Source organism: Strix aluco, chromosome 30 (assembly GCF_031877795.1).
Source record: "Strix aluco isolate bStrAlu1 chromosome 30, bStrAlu1.hap1, whole genome shotgun sequence".
Lineage (NCBI taxonomy): Eukaryota > Metazoa > Chordata > Aves > Strigiformes > Strigidae > Strix > Strix aluco.
In genome coordinates, this window is record NC_133960.1 from 1,313,552 (window position 1) to 1,334,458 (window position 20,907).

The 20,907-nt window shown below is 57.8% G+C and overlaps 1 protein-coding gene across 3 annotated transcripts in view; it reads right to left on the reverse strand.

The window, feature by feature from the left end:
* Window positions 1-20,907, reverse strand: part of INTS3 (integrator complex subunit 3) — a 44,569-nt gene that overhangs the window by 17,417 nt on the left and 6,245 nt on the right. For all 3 annotated transcript variants that reach the window (XM_074809374.1, XM_074809376.1, XM_074809375.1), the window contains exons 4-14: window positions 16,752-16,865; window positions 16,423-16,507; window positions 14,775-14,841; window positions 10,249-10,393; window positions 9,205-9,334; window positions 5,986-6,083; window positions 5,044-5,235; window positions 3,707-3,794; window positions 3,124-3,203; window positions 1,058-1,149; window positions 395-501 (exon numbers count right to left, since the gene is read on the reverse strand). In XM_074809374.1, coding sequence (XP_074665475.1) covers window positions 395-501; window positions 1,058-1,149; window positions 3,124-3,203; window positions 3,707-3,794; window positions 5,044-5,235; window positions 5,986-6,083; window positions 9,205-9,334; window positions 10,249-10,393; window positions 14,775-14,841; window positions 16,423-16,507; window positions 16,752-16,865 — 1,198 coding nt within the window. The remainder of the gene's footprint in view (window positions 1-394; window positions 502-1,057; window positions 1,150-3,123; window positions 3,204-3,706; window positions 3,795-5,043; window positions 5,236-5,985; window positions 6,084-9,204; window positions 9,335-10,248; window positions 10,394-14,774; window positions 14,842-16,422; window positions 16,508-16,751; window positions 16,866-20,907) is intronic.

Sequence of the window (20,907 nt, forward strand, 5' to 3'; positions counted from 1 at the left end):
CTTTGGGGCAGCCAGGTTTGTTGGGTAGGTGGGTCCCTTCAGCCAGGGATGCAGCAGAAAACCAGACAGGCTGACAGGCACAGGCCTTCAGCAGCTCTCCTGCTAAATACAGGTTAGAAATGCTTGCTCTTTGTTTAACCTAATTATGTTAATCAATTAGCCTACAGAGAAGAAAGGCTAAGTAGCCCCTACGGAGCAGAGAGAAACGGGTGGTGTGCATCTTGGGTGTACAGGGCTGAGATGATGGGAGACCACAACCAGCCATAAATACCAGCACCCTGAAGCCTCCTCTCCCCCCTCCGACCCTCCGAGCGGCAGCGGCTGCTGCAGGAGAGCCGGGGAAAGCCCCGTCTGCGGGGAGGCAGCAGCGCCGCAGCCTCCCCCTGCCACCTACCTTCGATGGGGGGCGAGGGTGAACTGCAGAACTCCGGGAATTTCTCCCTCAACATGGCGCGGAGCTCTTTGTCCAGCTTGGGGTTGTCAAAGAGAGGGGCCAGGTGTCTGTGAGAGGCGGGGGGTGGAAGGGAAAGGGATGAGAAAGAGGTGAGATACGGCGCCCTGCTGTGTAGCTTCACCTCGGTGGACGCGCGAGGGAATCTCCTCGTAACGTCAGGGCTTTGGTTTGTTACGGACCACAAGCTACGAGGTGCCACGTGCCCTCCTGCAGCTCGGCCGGGGTTCCCTCGCTTGGCCACCAACGGGACTGGAGCCACCAGAAGAGGCGTGGGAAGGGGAGAAGAGGCATCACCTCCCCGGAGGGATTCAGGAGCTGTCTGCAGGCTGCAGCACCACCAGCAAGGCTGCTCCGTGCAGCCTGGGGACATTTCTATCCATCTGAAGCCAGTGGCTAAAGCTTCCCTCACCCACCCCGTCCCTTGCTTCAAGGAACAGCTCTCAGGACCAGCCTCAGCACCATAAAGACACAACTACGGCTCCTTCTATGGTTCATACACAAATGCCCTCCGCAGGGCCTGGAGATCGTTTGGACTAGGCTGATGACAGCCAGGAAAATTGGTGCACAGTTGTATAAAAGCAGTAAAATTCAGGGCTGTCTTACGCAAGGACTCGCTTCTCCACAATGTGGGTGAGAGAGTTGAACACGCCTTGCCGGACGTGAGCTTCCAGCGGGGGGTAGAAGTTGGGAATGATCTGAAAACAGGAGAACAACCACATTAGTGCCATCAACCCTCCCGCCTGCCGTTGGGCCTGCGTCAGCCGGCAGGACACAGCCAGAGCTAAGGCCATCGCTCAGCTTCCCGGGTCGCCCTCGACTCAAGCGCCACATCCCAGCTGCTCCTGGCCAAGAGGGGCAGCAGGAGAACTCCCCGAGTGCAGCATCTCGGGGATGGTGGATAGAAGGGGGTCCAGCCCACACCTCTGGCTTTTCCACGCCAGCGGACCAGCCGATGCATCTCCCAGGGATGAGGAAAAGCCACAGACGCTGCCTCGTGAGCTGTGAGAAGCCCTGGGGCGTGCCAGAGCCATGCTGCAAGCAGCAGCGACTGCTGCAGGAGCAGGGCCCCCCCCCCCCCAACATTCAGCTCTGTTCACACACAGTCCTCTGCTCCTGGAGGAAGAGGACTCCTCCCCGAAATCTGGGTCATCCCAGGAACCTTCCACCTAATTCCTCTGCCAGAAGCCAGCAGCTGCTTTTGCAGCCCGGGAGCACACAGAGCGTGCTGGGCATGAGGGAGGAAAGTGATGTAACTCGCAGCTCTTCCAGCGCTCATGCCACGGAAAGACCCCGCTTCCAAGAAACACCATCAGCCCTCCCTGGGACCAAATTACTGGAACCGGCAAGTCTTGGCAATGCCTCCCCCAGGCTGGAGGGGCAGGAGCAGCTCGGCGCACTGCCCGAGGAGGGCTGGCCTTTGAAAGGGAGACGGTGGGTCTGACTTGCTCCCCGCCGCAGTGAGATGCTGTTTGCCCTCAGGGGGTGACACCGGGCCAAGCAGTTCATTAGGTATTAAAGGGAACAATTCAGAAGCTTTTTTCCTACTAACTCTCATCCTTCTGGAAGGATTTATTTGCAGAGTTGGGAAGTCTTACATGCCTTCCCACAGTGGCGTTCCCATTAATGAATGACACATGGGCCCAATGCTCCGACCTCCCCGGATTTATCAAGAGGCTGCGAGGACTCACCAAAGCCTCTCGAGGCGAATTATTTGGCTGAGCCTCCGCAGCAGCGCGTCTGACTGCGCTCTTGGCTCACCAGCGAGGGGAATATCCCTCCTTCATTTAGCATAGGTAAGGGGAGGTTAAAAGGGCTGCCAGCAGATACTGAGCTACTCTTGCAGGCTGTTTCGCAATCAAGAGGCTCAGGGCAGAACAGACCAGATGATGCACTGAGGAACGTGGAAAAAAAAAAAACCAAACAAGAAGGGGGAACAGCTTCTTTGGTTTGGTTTGGTTTTTTGGCTCTGAAGAATGGGCAGCGAGATGACACTATCTTGCTGCTCCAGTATCACTGGCTCTAGGAATTAAAGAAATTCTCTTCCTGCGGGATGGAGAGGCAACAGGCCTTTGCCCCGAAGCTCTCTGGGGAGCGGCGACGTCTGTTTGGCCTGAGCTTGCGTTACCATTCCTGCCCTTCGTGACCGGTCAGCACAGAGCAAGCGCGGCCCGCAGGGACCAGGCTGCGCAGCTCAACCACTCGACTGCTCCCAGCTTCTGTCTTGGCAGAGAAGGGAAAGCACCGACCTACACCCAACGTGCTGCTGCTGCCCCAGCGACGGGCAGAGAGCACGGCCCGGCTGCAGTCCCGAAGGATGCACCTCCAGGCCCACACACTTCACTCCTCTACCCCACGGACAAGGGTACGAGGCTAAAGCAAGGCCCAGAGGCTGACACAGAGGCTAAAGCAAGGCCCAGAGGCTGACACAGCGACCCGCTCGCTGCGGAGCGTGACCCCTGCGCAGCCGGCTGGTGTAAGCAGATGCGAGCGCGGCCGTTTCCCTCCATGCTGTCCTCTGCTGACACTCCCGAGGAGTCTCTCTGTCCCGCTGGCGGCAGAGAGACCGTGCGGACCCCAGAGGTTGCTTTCACAGCCCTCAGCGCTCAACCCCCATCGTGGGACTCATCCAGCCAGGCAGGGAATTCCCCGGCGCGCGAGGAGCAGCTCACCCGGCACATGAAATCCAGCAGCGTGGCGGTGATGGCAGGGTGAGGCTTCATGGAGTGATGCATCACCAGAATGGCAGGCTCTGCAAGGAGAGAGCAGGGAGCCCTGTGCTGAGAGCCGCTGGGACACCCACATCCCCCATGTCCCCTCGATCCTTCAGACCCAGCCCTCGACCTCTGGGGCGCAGAGGGAACACCCTTCTTTTGGCTTGGACGCACCCTTGCCCTCATCCAGCTCCTAAATAACACTTGGGCTTCAAAGAGTGGCCAGAACCAGCCTCCCTGCAGGCAGGAGCTCCCAGCAATGCCCCCGGCTCTCACGTGCCCTGGGACAGCCCAGCAGCCGCTCAGGGGCAGCCACTGGCCTCAAGGAAGACACTGGCTGCTACTAGGGCTACGAAAACCACAGTTAAAACCGGCTCCATCAAAATAACTCTCCTGCGAGCCAGCAAATCCCAGGAGTTCAGGGCAGGGGAGGGAACTGATGTGGCTTTCCCCACCAGATCCCCCCACCTCTACCAGCTCTGGATGCCGTTAACCCCTTCTTCGACCCCTGCCCATGCAGAGGAAGCCTCCTGTGGCATACCAATATTCATGATGCTGTCCTTCTCGGGGTTGAAGAAGAGCCAGTCATAGAATAGGGCCAGTTTGGCATTTGAAGCAGCAACGTTGGACTAGAGAAGAAAAAAAAAAAAATAGAAATAGTCTGAGGGAACTCGGGGGGTTTATTCTGGAGAAGAGGAGGCTGAGGGGAGACCTCCTGGCCCTCTGCAACTCCCTGAAAGGAGGGTGCAGAGAGGGGGGAGGAGTCTCTTGAGCCAAGGACCCAGCGGCAGGACCAGAGGGAATGGCCTCAAGCTGCGCCAGGGCAGGGTCAGACTGGCTCTTCGGAAGGATTTCTTTGCAGAAGGGGCTGTTGGGCGTTGGAATGGGCTGCCCAGGGCAGGGGGGGAGTCCCCATCCCTGGAGGGGTTGAAGAGTTGGGTTGACCCAGCGCTGAGGGATCTGGTGGAGTTGGGAACGGTCAGGGTGAGGTTCATGGTGGGGCTGGAGGAGCTTCAAGGGCTTTTCCAACCCAGAGGATTCTGGGATTCTGTGTGATTCTGTGAATACGGTGCTGAGCACCCCATCCTTCTGCACACCCAACGTGCCGGGCCCTGCTGCTGCGAGGCGGGGGGTGGCGATGCTCTTCCCACCACCAGGATAGGGCCGAGCTGGCAAAACCCCTCCCCGGGTACCAGCTGCTGGGAAATTCTCGAGCAAACCTGCCTGCTCCAAAGGCAGCTCCGGCCCGGGCAGCGCGGCAGAGGCCGAGGCAGCCCCAAGCCTGGGACACACAGGCCGCGTGCTTGGTGAAGCGCAGCCCGGCTACAACCCCGAATTGTGCAGAATTGGGCCCTGCACATCACTTGGTGTTATCTGCCCCACGTTTACGGGCACAGCTGCAGCCGTTTCCTCAGCAGTTTCTGCTGTTTGATAAGTGCTGCGGGTCGCAGTCCTGGGTGGGACAAGGGACGATGGGCCGGGCAGGGAGAGTGGAAGCCAACGAGTCTGTAATGAGGCAGCATATAACGAGGCATCCCAGTGGGGCAAGAGAGGCCCCACGCCTTGTAGATGGGTCATAAACATAAATCAGAAACAAAGGGCTTGACAAGCTGAAAGCGAGAAGGTGAGGGTTACGCAGGGAAAGCAGATCCTAAAGGATTCAACGTGCAGCAGAGCCAGGACTAAAATCCAGAGCACAGAACGAAGGGCAACGTCCCAACTGCTGCTCCGCAACTGCCTCCCTCAGCCCAGCCAGCAAATACCTAATCCCAACTTCCACGGCAGCTTCCAGCACCAGCAGGTTACCCCCTGCCCTTCCAGGGAGGAGATCCCCGGCCGTTCTGTGAGTTGCTTTCGGGTCTGGCCCTCGCCACTCACCGTGCAGGTGGTGAGCAGCCACCCGATGATGGCCCAGCGCGGGAGGATGTCGGAGCTGAGCACCTCGTTGGAGGGGTGCACCACGCCACAGATGTAGCGTATGAGGTCGCAGCGCAGGGACTGGCTGTCTGGGGTGGACAGGTACTGCCGCTGAAACCAGTCCTGGTACCGCTTCTGCTGGCCAAACCGGACCTGAAGGGAGAGGGAAAGACGCAGGTTTGGCTCAAGGCTCGGGGAAAGGCTGCTCAAACCGCGCTCTGCCATCCTCTAAGCTGCCTCTTTCGGCAAACTCTGCTCCACGCCCTGCTCTCCGGCAGCCCCGGGCTGGCAGCGTCTTCAGAGAGACCGAGGAAGCAAAAAAGGCCATTGTGCAGCGTTCTCACGCGGGGCCCGACTCCAGGCGAGCGGCCGGGACCACACGCCCCGCGTGCGCGGCGCAGCGCAGCCCCTGCGAGCAGGCAGCGTGCAGGCAGCGAGCAGGCAGCGTGCAGGCAGCGGCGGGGGAAGCGAGCTCTGCCTGGCGCGCGGGCACAGATAACAGTTAACCCCGGTGCCGGCGCTGCGCAGCTCCTGGCCTCTCCGGAGCACGGCGGCTGGTGTCGGAGCTCCGATAACCCACCACGTCGCGGCCGTTCAGAGGAAGCGCTTGCCTTGGAAAGCGGCCAGCCAGGAGCAGCGTTCCCCTGCGAGGCTGGTTTGTGCCTTTTAATGAATACCAGGGATGTCTCAGGCCCATCTACATCAGCTCCTGCTGGGCAGCCCCTCCTCCCCCTGTCGCCGTCAGATGCCAGAAGCAACAAATACTCGCCCCAGTAAAGCTCTGCCCTCCCTCCCGTGCCCAGTGCCAGCGTGGGAACGGGACTGGTGCACCGTGGACCGGGCAGGGACGTGCCCTCCTCCCCCGCGTTGGCACAGGACCCCCGGCGAGCACGAGGGAATTACCCGTGAGGTCATGAAGAGCAGCTTGGTTTCCATGTCAGGAGTGAGGCGACACGCCAGGAATTTGCGAGAAGTCCTCGACTGGAGGAGCTGCAGGACACCTGGGGAGAGACAGAGGGGTCGGTCTGCACTGGCACGGCCGGCGGGCGGGTGGGGATCTACCGACAGCCACAGCGAGCCGAGCTCGGAGCGTTACGCTCCGTTTCCCCAGGGCAACAGGCAGAGGAAAGGGATCAAGATTTTGGCTGGAAAAGGTCTCTTAAAACATCTCCTGGGCGGTGCAAGCTTTTGTTAGAGATCACTAATGAGGACGCCAGGAAGGAGAGTGTGGAGAAAGGGAGAGGGGGTGCACAGCAGGACAGGGACGAGATCTGGAGGAGAAATGAGAAAGTCCAGACGCCAAGACTCAAGTTATAACCAAGAGAGCACGTTTCCCATCTCCCACCCCTTGGCCTGGGCACCAAAAAGCCGTGAGGCGTAGAGAGCACCCGTCCTGGGCTCTGCCAGCACCTACATCCAACTCCTTCCCTGGAGTAAACGCACCCAGATGTAACAACAAAGATCAGACACAACAGAAAAAACTTGTGTGCGGACACGCGTGTAGGGAATGGAGGATGGGAAGGAGAAGGGGAGGTTGCAAAAGCCGCTCTCATTCCCAGACAGCTGCAAAGAGGAGGAATTTATGACCTGAGCGGAGAGGCTTTGCTGCTGCTTGACAAGACCTGAAGGATTTACGGGGCAGCCAGCTCTGACGCAGACAGGCAGGCGCCAGGGACGCTGCGCTCTCGCCGGTTGGAAGTCAAGTCGTCCTTCTGCCGCGCGGCCCGAGGGTCGCACCTGAGCAACCGAGGGCTGGAGGAGGGAAGCTCAAAGCAGAAAGGAGAGATGCCAGCTCTGGTGGAGCTCAGAGAAAGGGTGGGGCGAGCTGCGCAGCAGGGGAAGAGCCACAAAAGCACCTTGTTTGTTAAAAGAGCTCCCAGCTGCTCACAGGGAGCGATGGGTCCTGCGCCGGGAGCCGTCCCCTGCAGCGGTTTCCCCCCGTGCTCCTGCCCTGGCCGCAGCGTGGAGCTCAGCAGGACTGACCCGGATCGGAGGTTACAGAGAGATACAAACCCGAGAGCACGTGGACCAACGGCTGCTAGAAGCAACGGCCACCTTGCAGAGGAATTATTACAGCAGGCAAGAGGGCAAAGAAGTCGTTTTACGACCAATTGCAGGGGAAATTGTTTTGGGGAGGGGACTGCCAGGCTCCACACGAATGAGGGCACCCCTGGACAGATCAGCTTCTGCTCAGAGTCCTCCCATCCGGCCCCCAGAGCCAACGGCGGGGTCCTGTGCGGGACAGGGAGGAGCGAAAACCCAGCCAGACACAGCCCCCCTCTCCCTGCACCCCGAGGGCTGCCCAGCTGCCAGCGCTGGGGCGTCCCCCCCGAATTCTGCCGGCTCCGGCGCGTTGCAGCTGAAGGAGAAACGCGCTGGTGCGTGCGTGCGCTTACCCGGGCGTCCTCTCACCTCTCCGAGCCATCGGGCAACGCCACGGGGCGCCGGTTGTGGTGTCAAACAGCAGAAAAAGGGAACCAGAGGAGAAAGGGCAAAAACCAGGGGGAGTTTGCTAGTTGTTAGAAGAGAATGACGAGGAGCGCTGATGTCAGCCCCGATTTAGGTATCGTTTTGCTGGGTCATTTGGCTAAAACTGGCAGAAAATCAGGAAATAACCCTGACCAGCTGCTCCTACCGGAGTGGGAAGCAAGTGAAGCTACAGAGACAATCAGGTGCCCCAGGACGCTCCGAGCATGGACGCAAAAGCTCAGCACTCAGCTGGGAAGATCCAGACAGAGCTAAGAAATGGTTCTAGTGCACATAGAGCTGCGGGGAGAGGCGGGGGCTGCGCCCTGGAAATGGGAAACGTGAGCCCACCTCAGGCGCAGGGCTCAGACTACGGGCCCCACAGGCTACCTCTGACAACCCAGCGAGGGGAACCGGGTCCCTGCAGCCCTTCGGCTGGCACGTCTCAGCAGAGCCCAGCAATGACAGGAGACGGGTTCTGGAGATGGAGAAGAAGCCAGAGATCACAGAGCTTAAGGAGCATTTAATCAAATGATGTGCCACGAGTTTCCCTGGGCATAATCTGAGATCTTTAAAGTGACATTAACACGGCCCCCGAGAGAGGAAAGCCGGCACCGGGGGCGGGGGGAGAACACTTGAAAGCCCCATTTCCAAAGACTCACTAGAATTGCTGCAGACAGATAATGATGTGACAGCCCCTAGAGAAGTGAATAATTTATACCAATAAAAATTATAAATATAACACTCTCTCCGTCGTGTCTATTTTATAACCGGCGCTGTGCAGAGAGCTCCACGCCTGAGCCTTTGGCACACCAAGCGTGCCCGGCTACTGGGAGAAATAAAATCCCATTTGGGAAGTGTCAGTTGCTGCATCTTCTGGACTTTTTGCTTTAGAGCTGGGGAGCTTCATCAGGCTCTTTTCTGGAGTCTGAAGGACTCAGGGACTTTGTATCTCTGGGCTCCAGCTTCATTTTGGTTTATAAATCAGTTAATTAAAAAAAAGCAACAATTCTGGAAGTGTTAAGTCCAGAACAAGCAATACAATTTAATGACTCTCATCGTGGCCCAGCCGCGTTCTTGTGATTTATCATTACAGCTGCCTGAAGTATCTGTTTTTCAGGATGGTTTAAAGCCCAAACGCCTACAAGGCCTCTGCAGCATTTAAAAAATTGGCAAAAGCTGCCAAGCGCCGGATGCGACCATGGAAGAGCGGCCCAGGCCCTGCCCCTATCCCTACGCTCCCGGCAGCCAGCAGAAAGCTGCTTTTGGAGGCATCTTCTCCCAGTTAGTGACGAGAGGGGCTCTGGAAGCAGCCACGTGGGCCTTGATGCTGACGGAGGTGGGATCTCACGCTGTAATTATGGCGCTCTCTGCAAGCTCTCCTCTAAAAGAGCATCTGGAAGGAACCCACACACCCAACACACGCTGCTTTCGCAGGGCTGTAACGCAGCCGGAGAGCTCTAGCACGGTCCCGAGAGCCAGACGGGCTGCGCAGAGCGAAAAACTCTGCGGGATTTTTTGCTTCAACTCTCCCCAGAAGGGGCTGACAGTCGCGGCAGCCTTGCCGCAAGGGCGTGCGGAGGCAGGAGGGGGTTGCCTGTGGCTAGCGGGGCTCTGGCAGGGGCTCGCCCTGCCCACGGAGCCGGTCCTGCCTACCTGTGAACTGTGCGCTGAGGACCTGCGGGTTGTGGATGATGTCCTTCCACAGCTGCTCGAACTCGGGGATCCTCGCAACGTTTTGCAGCAGCCGCACAAGGTCCCGGCCGATCATGAAGCAGTCCATGAACTGGGGAAAGGAGAGGGGGGAAAAAAAAAAAAAAAAAAGATAAATCTCATTTGCTGTTTACCTGCTCCTGAGCAGGGGGAAGGAGGAGGGGAAGGGAGGAACAGTCAGTCCTTCAACCTTCCCGCCAGCTCCAGATGATTCACTCTTTGCACAATATCTACACTCCTGCCCCTGGCAGGATGCCCCTCTTTTGAAGCTAGCAGGTTCTGAGAGGCAGGGTGACAGGCGGGAAGGTCAGCAGCTATTTTAAAATGTTCTCTCTCTTGTAAAGCAAACAATCAGCCCATAAATCTGACATTTTCTCTCCAGGACTGCAGCCAGTCTCTGAAGCTAAGACTTGACACTTGGTCCTTCCCACCCAGCATGGAGGAAGGGGAGAGCGGGCAGGGAGCTGCAGAGCCGTCACAGCCCGCTGGAGTTAGGATGCCAAACGCAAGGATTTCTGCCTACACCCAGCTTTGGTGACTTCTCCAGCATGATACAGACCAAAAAGTGGCCTGGAGCTGGCTGCTGTGTTCGCTGTAAGCCCGCGAGGACGCTGGCTGCCTCCTGAAGGGAGGAACTGGTGTTCACTAAGGTGCCACAGCAGCAGAAAGAGAATGGTTTTAGCCCCTGCGGCCTGGATAAGAGACTGAAATGAGGCGGCCCCATCCAAACAGCTGCTCTGCCCCCACCCCAGCCTGCAGTCCGACGGGATAGCCGGGGGGAATCTGTTCCAAAGCCATTCACAGCCTGCACTGAGCATGAACCACGCACCGCAGTCCGTACGGCGCGAGCGGGGCGGTGCCTCTGAGGAACCAGCGCTTCCAGTGCTCACTCACCAGCGTCTCCCACCTCCAGCTGCACCAGGAACACCACCCCACACAGGCAGGTCGCTGCTCCCCGTCACCCCCTCAGTTCCCTGATTTGCTCACCCGTTCACGGAGGAGGGAGATGCAGAAATCCACCTCCTTTTGACGAAGCACCTGGAGCTGAGACGTGCCGTGGTGGTCCACGATGAGCCGGAGGTACGTGTACACCGCCATGGCTATCAAGAGGCTGCTTTTCAGTACCCACTCTCTGCAAAGGAAAAATAAAAAAAAAAAACCCCAACCCCAAAACCTTCAGTCACCTCTGCGAGGGAACCACAGCCAGAAATGATAAATGTGGAGACTCAAGACAAAGAAAACTGAGGCACAAAGAAAACAGCAAAGGCAGGGACTGCAGCCTGTTGTTCCAGCCTAGACCATGTCCCTCCACGGACCGTTCCCTGCTCTGTGCTGGGTTCTGGCTACGCTTTGGTCCAACCCTTCGTCCCCCAGGATGGTCCCATCGCAGTTGGTCACCTGGGTGGTTGCGCCCTGAGCTCTCGGGCAGGGTGGCAGACGGAATCCCAGAATCATCTGGGTTGAAAAAGCCCTTAAAGCTCCTCCAGCCCAACCATGAACCTCACCCTGACCGTTCCCAACTCCACCAGATCCCTCAGCGCTGGCTCAACCCGACTCTTCAACCCCTCCAGGGATGGGGACTCCCCCCCTGCCCTGGGCAGCCCATTCCAACGCCCAACAACCCCTTCTGCAAAGAAATCCTTCCTAAGAGCCAGTCTGACCCTGCCCTGGCGCAGCTTGAGGCCATTCCCTCTTGGCCTGCCGCTGGCTCCTTGGCTCAAGAGACTCCTCCCCCCTCTCTGCACCCTCCTTTCAGGGAGTTGCAGAGGGCCAGGAGGTCTCCCCTCAGCCTCCTCTTCTCCACACTAAACCCCCCCAGGTCCCTCAGCCGCTCCCCATCAGACCTGTGCTCCAGACCCTGCACCAGCTCCGTTGCCCTTCTCTGGACACGCTCGAGTCATTCAATGGCCTTTTTGGAGTGAGGGGCCCAAAACTGAACCCACTCATCAAGGGGCGGCCTCCCCACTGCCAAGCCCAGGGGTCACATCCCTTCCCTGTCCCTGCTGGCCACGCTAGTGCTGGTACAAGCCAGGATGCCATTGGCCTTCCTGGCCACCTGGGCACACTGTTGGCTCACGTTCAGCCAACGCGTTCCGGCGAAGCGCTGGGTGGATTTCCAGGGCCGCAGAGATGTTTGTTGCCCCAACAATCTGAAGTATTTGCAACTGGAAGCAATAAAGCGCTCAGGAGTGAGTGCAGGGAGCAGCTGCCCTATGAATAACAGACCTGACCTCGTGCTGACACCGACCGCCACCGGAGCCTCTTTGCTGGTCTCTGCAGCCAGAACAGCACCGAGCAAGAGACAACGCACGGGGACAAGCTCCGAAGGACCTTCCCGTACGATCAGGCCCCAAACGCTCTCACGCACACCCGTAGGAGAAGTGTTTTGTGCTCTCCTGGTGCCAAGTGGATTAATCCAGCAAACTCTGAGTAGCAGGTCCGTCAGGGCCTGTTAATGAGCCGCAGCAGCTCCCGAGCCCTGTGCTGGCCTGGGGAGCAGCTCCCGCAGCACTGGGGGAAGAAAAAGAGCTGCCACGATTGTCAGGAAGCAGGAAGAGCTGAGTGGCAAAAAGCGGGGAAAAACAGATGTACTTGGGATCAAATACTACGGAGATTTGTGAGAGGGCAGATAGAGCTGCGTAGAGAGGGTCTGTGGTGGGAGAGACGTCGCAGCCCCATCGCGGGCACGGCAGGAATCCGTCTGGAAGGACGGGGGCGAGCGGGGCGCTGGGCAGCACAGGGGCTCTGCACCCAGGACTGGCTTTCTGGAAGCCGATTTATTTCTCAGCCAACTGGCTTCGGGTCCTGAGCGCAGGCAGGTGCTTCAGCCCCGCTCCCTCGGCGCGGGCAGAGCCCTCCAGCAAAGCGTTTCCACCCACCGCTGTCGTCGGCCCCGGTCGCCCCGTCTGCTGGGCGTGCCGCGTTCCCAACCTCCCTTATCTAAGCGCGACAATAAATATTCTGGGTCCATAAAAAGGACCTCGCCAGCTCGGTTATTTACGCTGGATGCTAAGAAGGGGCCAGGCTGACTCGGTGCCTCCGGTGTGATTGATCACCCCCAGCATCCCCCGGCTCAGCGAGCTGTAAATCAGAAGTCCCGGGGAAGTGCCACCACTGAGCGCAGCGACTGTAACGCCGCGGCTACCCGAAGAGTCACCGGCCCAGCGGCAAATGAGTTCGCTGCCCTAAATCATGGCGGGGGGGGGGAGCCTGGGAAGACGTGACAAGTGTTTGCTTTCCCAGAGCGTTCTCCCTGCGTTAGCTGGATGCGAGGAGCAGGTTAATTAGCAGCGGAGCGGGCCGGCCTGGCAGCACACGGCGCTGAGCAGAGGTTACAGTAGGGAGGATGGGGGAGTAATTAAGGCTGGGATCCCAGCGGGCTGGCAGGTCAGCATCTCCCCCTTTTCCCAGCGAGGGTTGTGCAGAAAAGAAAAATGCCATCAAAGAGGGGCAAAAAACCCACCCACAGCCACAGGATTCATCGATCCGACAGGCGGAGAAAATGAAAACGCTCAGAGGAAGCGTCGCACTCGTGCCGCCATTAGCAGCGAGCAGCTAAATTAACACCCGGCTTTCGAGAGAGAGCGGACTCGCCTCCGCGCCGAGGCGGGCAGTGCTTGAGAAGCAGCTTTGCCGTAACTGTTTTTAATTAAACCAAGCACTCAACACTCTGAATGCAGCATCGGATCTTCACATGCGTGGCTTTAATTAAAGCTCTGGCTTTCCCCTAATCAAAGCACATAAATCCCAGCAAAGAGCTGCAGGTTCTCCCTTGGGCTCACTTCTAATCCTCAGCTCTCCTCGTGCTCAGTTTCTGTGCTGCTACAGTATCGCTGATGCTCCAGCAATACCTTCAGCAGGGGCCGAGCCTCTTCCTCTCACATCTGCTCCTCTGACAAACTCCTCTCCTCCAGTGACAAAGCTCAGCTGTTATTCAGTGCCTGGAGCTTTCTCCTGCAGACCCGCAGCCAGATGTGGCTTGGGATCACCACTAAGCAGCAGCTATTTCTCCCACAGTCCAGCTGTTTGCAGGGATTTGTAAGACAAGAGGTGCAACGTGCTTTGGCCAGACGAGGAGCGTTTCCGAGCGCGGGATGGCAGCGGCGAGTAGGACCAGCACACGGCAAGACCACAGCAAGAGCTGGTAGGGGCTTAAATACGGTTGGGAACAGATAAGTTGAGCTTAGCACAAAGGCAGCGGGGAAAAAAGGGTGAAGAACCGAAGGTCAGCCAAGCCCAGAAGATCGCAGAGGGTCTCTCCTTCCCACGCACGGTGGGTCACTAGATGGCACTCGCAGCAGCACGTACCCGCGCAGCTATTCCCGGAATAAAAATCCCTGGGACTGTTGGCTGCGGCCAAATAAATGCTTTAACAACTTGATTGTTAACCGCAGTAATAAGCGATTTTAGAAGAATCGCTGCTATTACAGACAGCGCTCGGTGAAAAGCTATAGGCTATTTAAAAATAATGACTCTGCCCAGCCAAAGGCTGCAGTAGGAATTCTGCTTATCATCAATTAGCGGCTGCTCTGCCAACAAAGGACAATGCTGAGCCCGTAGGACAATACTTCCCAGATGGCCTGTCCACAACAAATTAAAGTTGCAGCCCTGATGAAGCAGGAGCTGTTTAAAGACAGGAAGCTTTTTGGGCAATTAACTCTGTCCTACACCTCCAAAAGGAACACCTCCCCCGCAGCTCGGGAAACTTGGGAAGAAAATATTCCTGGGATGCGGCTCCCGAGCCAGGCGTGTTCCTCAGCCACACCAGGCGACAGCACCCCGCTGCCCAGGGGTGGGCTGGCCACGGCCCGGGTGCCACCCGTTAGGGAAGAGCCGTGTCCCAGAATCCCAGAATCATCTGGGTTGGGAAAGCCCTTGAAGCTCCTCCAGCCCAACCATGAACCTCCCCCTGACCGTTCCCAACTCCACCAGATCCCTCAGCGCTGGCTCAACCCGACTCTTCAACCCCTCCAGGGATGGGGACTCCCCCCCTGCCCTGGGCAGCCCATTCCAACGCCCAACAGCCCCTTCTGCAAAGAAATCCTTCCTAAGAGCCAGGTGTGTCCTCGCACCTGGCTTGGGGAGAGGTACCAGCCTGGGCAGAGCCTCTTATCTGACGGGGCACGCAGCCCCTCTCCAAACCCTGCAGAGGAGCTTTGCTAACAGAATCCTTGAGGTTGGAAAAGACCTTGAAGGTCATCTAGTCCAAAACCAGAGGGACTTCGGGACACTCTCCCCTGCACAACCTGCAGCGAGAGGGCTCTGAGAGAAATTCCTGCCACAGCTTTGAAAAATATGCTTGGGAACGCAGTAAGGGAACGCAGAGGTCTTCTGCACGGGAAAACCCATCAGCACACTCCCACACATGCTGTCACTGCACACACACCGCCCCGAAACCCGCCAGCGCTGCAGCGGGCAGGACAAGTCCTCGGCAGGCGGACGAGGCGCGTGGTCCCCCGCTCTCCTCGCTCAGCCCGCCCCGGCCTTGGCCTGCGCCTCCTGACCAGCCGTACCTTTGCTCAGTCAGGATCTCCAGGACGTTCTCAGCCAGCCAGATATTCTTCGCTGTCACATCCCCACCTAAGCAGGGAAGAGAAAAGCCGGTCGGATGAGCGGGTGCGGTTCTGTTGCCAGACTCAACCGAACCACCGACCGCTTGGATCCCTACAGCCCAGTCAGGCAAAGCTAATTACGGATTTTGCTCCTTATCTGGAGCACAGAGTCCTGCCTGGCCCTGCTCTACCTGCCACACATGCTTGGCTTTTCCTAGGTACAGCACGTTTTTAGGTTCAAGCGCCCTTCTGTTAGGGCATCGTGTGGGTCTTTGGTGCAACAGCACTCTTGCAAAACAACTGTGCTAATATGGAGTCAGTCATTGTCCTTCTGGAAAGCAAAGGAGAAGCCAGGTTGAAGATTCAGTAGCTGGAAAAGAGAAAACATTTGCAGCTGCTGAGCCTACAAAGGGGAAACAGCATCTGCAAAGAACGCTCAAACTCTGAAATAAAGGCCAGGTGTCAAAGTGGTGTCTCACGCCCTCAGCATGGGCCTTCGGCACGAAGCTGGAGCCTTTGGCTGACGTCGCTGGGAGCAGAGCGGGACTCCTGCTCGCAGGGGCACAGAAAACGCCTAAAGCAGGCAAGCCAAAACAATGGGATCATAACAATTAAGGCATCGTAAAAGCAGCGAGAAGCGAGGCAGCGGCGTCCTTCCAGAACAGAAGGGGCCCTGAACGGGGAGGTGCAACGGAGGGGAAACAAGGGATGCCTTCACCGGTGGTTTTTAAAATGTTTACACAGTGTTTACTCTGCGACAACAGGGCCAGGGCAGCTTGGCTCGCACTCAGGACTCTGTCCCCTCCCCATTCTTCCTCCCCTGAAGAGCAGACACGGCAATTTCCAAGCCGGGCTGCCCAGCCCCGTGTCACAGGCGCATACAATAAAAACACAATGTCAGGTTTTACGGTGGGCCATTAATTCCTCCTTGGTGGACGTCAGCGGCCAGCACCAGCGCCGAGCAGAGAACACGGAAGAGGCACCGTTCCTGTGAATCCGGAAAGGCGTGTGCGTGTGTGTGTGCACGGCTGCGGGGTGCTCACACCGTGGGCTTGGGGGGGAACATGCTACGGGCTACCACAGGGCCAGCGCCAGCTGCCTGGAGGAGCTACTGACTTTACGAGGGGTGCAGCAGCCTCCTGTGTCTTTGACGAGTTACAGACACACGGCTCTTGCTATCCCAGAGGTCAAAGCAGGGACCACGGATGATCCCGGTGCTCTTGCGCAGCGCTACGGGGTGAAAGCTGGCAGCAACAGGAACTAATACACTTCCTGGCTGTTCCAGCATTTGCCAGAAGCCTCCTGGCTCTGTGATTCACCCCTCGTAGAGGCTGTTGGGAGCAACAGACCCTTGAAGGCTTATCCCCTGCTCCATCCTCCCCAGAGAGATTTCCTCCCCCAGACAGGTTGGAGCAGGCCCGGCGCCTGTCAGCTGGGTACAGAGACACTGGGGAGGCCTGTCAGGACCCGGCTGCGTGGCGGCTCTGGCTCCGACGCCCAGCACAGCGCGTAACGACAGCCCTGGCATGCCGCCGGCAGCGCCCAGCCTGCTGGCACGAGCAGGGGAGGGTGCAGGCAGCGGTCCCCTCGTCCCCGCGGCACAACCCACCTGCGATCTGCTTCATGAAGGTCATGCAGACACCGTCCGCTCCGAGCACCCCGCTCTTCACCAGCTCCCGCAGCAACCACACCAGCTGGGAAGAGGGAGAGGTCAGGGCAGCTTTTGTCAGAGCCTCCCCTACAACAGCTCTCCCCAGCACCGCGGCTGCCTCGGCTGGCAGACGCCACCACGTTTCCCTTCCAAAGGCGAGTCCTTAACACGGAGCAAAGGAGCTCCACCGATGGCCCCCCCCAAGCCCTCCACGCTCACACGCCCTCTGTTCATCCTCTGCCTGGTTGGTGTGAAAGGGGCGATTCTGGGGAGAAAAACCTCCTCACCTGGGTCCGACAAGTGTCCTGCAGCTTCAAGTACTTCTCCATGAGAATATGGTTGATCTTGTTGAGAACGATGTTCATGCCATCTCGGCTCACCAGTGCCAAGTCCCGGTAGCACTGCAACAGGGAAGAGCAGGAGATGGTTACAGATGAAGGACCACAACGGAAAACGTACAATGGTTTTATCAAACCTGACCAGATAACAGCAAGTAAATGAAACTCAGGGAAAGAACATTAAGGCAGGCAGACTCCCTTGGGGTGACCTGAATCAGCACCCCAGGGCCAGGCAGGGAGAGCCATTAATCCTCTGGGGCGTTATAAACTGACAGCTGGATCCGCTGGATTTAGCCCCAGGAGCCAAAGGTTTCTCAGCGCAGAACAGACACTGTCAGGTGTCCCTGTCCCCCCATCCCAGCCTTCCCTGCACCCTGCCACAGCTCTGGAGAGACGAACTCTAGGGAGAAAAGACCGACAACGGTCCTTCAGGAGGGATCAGTTAATAAACAGGCACATCCAGATCGCTTAAGCCCCGCGCTGCTCCCATCTCCCTGGCACCAGTGGCAACTGGAACCACCCCGAAGATGCCCACAGGACTCGGGGTCACTATGACGTGATGCTGGTTCGACACGGCCGCGTGGGAGCTCCGTGGAGATGCAGGAGCAGAGACACATCGTCCCCACGCCACCCGTTCCTGCTCACACAAGACTTCCGCGGTCAGACAGAGCTGAATTTGGAGACAGTCTGGCTCAAAACCATGCTACAATGTTGGCTCGTTTTGGGTTAGAAATCCAGACATCCTGCCCACAGTCCAAACCGGCAGATCTGCTGGGGCTGGGCTATGGGAAGAGGGAACTATCGCAGGGAAAGGAAGGACTTTCTCCACGCTCGTCTGCCACCAGCAGCCAGACAAAACGCAGGCCAGAGAGCAAAGGTGCTGGCTCTCCCTTCCCCTCTGCTCAGGACAGCAGGGGGTGGAGGGTGATTAGGAAGTAATTTGCTAAGTGGTTCTGCATGAATGTTAATTTGTGCCAGTAAATGTCATGATATTCCAGAGAGCAGGGTCTGGTCTCTGCATCCTCCTTTAGAGAGTTAATGAGGCCTCAAAAGATCTCTTTGATCAGACTCCCTGTGCTCAGGCTTTCTCCATCCCTTCTTCCTATAGCACCACGTAAAAAAAAATATATATATAGAAAAAAAAAATCCCAAACAAAAAAACCAAATCCAAGAGGTGTAGACTCTTTGGAGCCTTTAATTGCTTTTGAAATGCTAAATGAATGCCCACAAAGCAGAGCCAGACTCCAAGTCTCCACACAGAGGACTCTACCTGGCCAGGAATGCGCAACATCTCCCTCCGCAGTGTCAGCTTTGGAAGAGAAACACGTAGATCACCCTGACGGGAAAACGCCGGGGACAGAGGTGGCCCAGGACACAGCCGGCCCGGGAGCACATGGACTCTGACTAAGCTTTTACTTTGTTTGGGAAACGCTGGTGTTGTCAGGCCCCCGCCCTGCCTGGATCCCCCCTCCTGTGCTGGGCGACAGGATGACGAGCACCCACCGCCCCGGCGCTTCCCTCTCAGAGGCAGGTGCACTTCTGCACCCTTGGGAGCAGCCGCAAGATGAACATTTATCATCTTAGTAGCTTTTCTAGGTGGTCAGTAGCTGCTTCTGCGTTCAAACAATTCATGCTTTTTTGGGTGAAACATCTAGGGTTTGGTTTTCTGCTGGATGTGTGCGAGGTGCAGCGTCCACATCTGCATTTAAAGCCACCGAGAGGTCCTGTGACACGACCCGGACCACGTGGATTAGTCCCCGACCGGCTGGGCCGATTCCGGCAGCGTCCTCAGGAGAAGGGCTGCAACAAACCGCCAGAAGAGACACCCCAGGGGATTCACTTCTGGTTGAGTATTTAAGTCCCAGGAGGAAGGACACTGCAATCCTGTTACCCAGGGAAGTTTGGCAGCTCTTCACCTTGCTCGCTGCATACTTCCTCAAATCCCATAAGCAAACACTGCATAAAACCAGAACTCAAACCACACCTACGGTGTTGCTGATCCTTGACCCAAAGCACAACGGGCCAGAGGAGAACAAGTCCCATTTCACCAGGGTGAGGGCAGCGTGGCACGTCACCCGCTGGTTGCTTACCCGGGTCAGCCTGGACCCCGGCCTAACGGCTCCGGCACAAGGCTGGAAGCAACAATCCCGAGGAAGGTGTTGGAGAAAATCTTCAGGGCTCCAGCAGCGAGGGGGGTGGGGAGAGAACCTGAATTTCTTGATTATTGCCAAGGCTGCAAACAATCCATCGTCTCCTCCCCGCTCTCGGCAGATTGGAGCCACCACTTGCACAGGCCATTTCATTAGCAGGAAGGAACAAATGATAAATGTTCGCTTTAAATGAGGGGAGAAGAAAAATAAAAGAAAACAGCTATTGAGTGGAGGAGAGAGGTCCCCTCCCGCCCAGCACCAGGGCAGAAGAGGCACACGGCAGACAGACGCCGGAGGAGATGTCAGGGAAGCGCCACGCTCATCTGCGGGGAGGGCTCCGTGCTCTCTGATCCCGGAGCAGAGTGTTAATTAAAGTGAGAGGTGCCAGGCGGAGGAGGGAGATCTGACGGATCAGTCGCTGTCACTTTGATATTTGAAGGCGGTCAAGTGTCCCTCCTCGCAGCTGGACGAGTTTAGCACAGCTAATCTCTCCTGGTTGGAGTGTCAAGGCAACAAAGGGGGAGGAGGAGACCTGCGTGCCTCAGCCGCTCCTCCGCAGCGGCAAGGGGAGGGCTGTGCCACCACTTCTTTAATCCATCAGCGAGGGGACAGGGCAGCTCAAGCCCCCTCCCAAAAAGGAAGGGAGATGCGTTTTAAACAGCCTCTCCAGGAGGAAGAGGGGGTACCTGTGCCTCCGCCTCCCCGCCACGCACCAGCTGCAGGTGGAGGACAGCGAGGCCACGGTGCGAGACGAGCTGGATCTGCAGCCACCGGAGAAATACAAGATGGCACAAAATGCCTCTGCGAGCGTGTCGGGACCGGAGCACGCGCTGCTCCCCCCGCTCGGCTCCTAGGGCAACCAGCTCTAAAATACCCCTGAATGCAAACATGGCCAGCTACGGTAGTTTTGGCGTTATTTTTGGCAAAATAATAGGTCCTGGGAGGATGAAGTCTCCTGGGGTATGCTTGATTCAGAGCAGTGCCACTTCCACACCAGCCTCGCCGGCTTCGACGTTCACCCGAGGTTGTGACTCTTCCCCCGTGACCTGACACGGGAATGGATATTGCAGCCGAGCGGGGCTGGCGGTGCCAAGTGTCCCGGGCCCGCGGGCTTCTCGCTGGAGGATGAGCAGAGCTCTGGCCTCAGCGCGACCATTTCGGAGCTCTCGCAAGATGCTTTACCAGCCAGGCAAGCGTTAACCCCTCTTTATAGGCTGGGAGCAAAGGCAAGGAGTAACTCACCCCCAAAGCCTGGCAGAAAATCACTGACTGGCTTCCTGTCTGGATACAGGGCAGGTGGCAGCAATAGATGACATCAGAGCGCAGCAGAGCAGCAGATCCAATTACTCCCTAAGAAAAGTAACGTGCTCCAAAGAGCAGATCTGACAAGAGCAGGAGGACCAGCCACCTCTAATTAACATGGCCAGGAGCAGCCAAGCAGGGCCCCAGCCTGCCACCAGCTCGGCCGTGAGGGAGCCGGACCCCTCACCCCTCGCTCCTCCTTGCCAGGAGACCCCAGAGGGGAACGGGCCGGGCAGGTTTCTCTCAGCCCCTCGCACGGGACGGCCAGCGAGCGCCACGCAGATGGAAAGCTTGGAATCGCTCAAACTTGGCTTCCAGGGAATGGAAGCACCTGCCCGGGGACTCTTATGCTCAGTTAGTGGCGTCTGGATGCTCCCCGCCACATCCCAGCTGTGCTCCACCACATCCTAGAGGGGACAAGAGCATTTTATCGGGCGCGGAGGAGGTTCACCCTCTTGAGACCATCCCGTAGAGCGCTGCTAGTCAGCAACTAGAAATTCTCTGGCTCCCACAGTGTCTTGGAAGCAAGGACAAGTTCAGTGGTGCTCTGAGCCTCGGCTGGGCTCAGTCTCTCCAGGTTTACAAGTCTCATGCTCAGCACATGAGGCAGAATCAGGCCAGAGCCGAAAGACAACAGGGCTGGGGACTGTGCG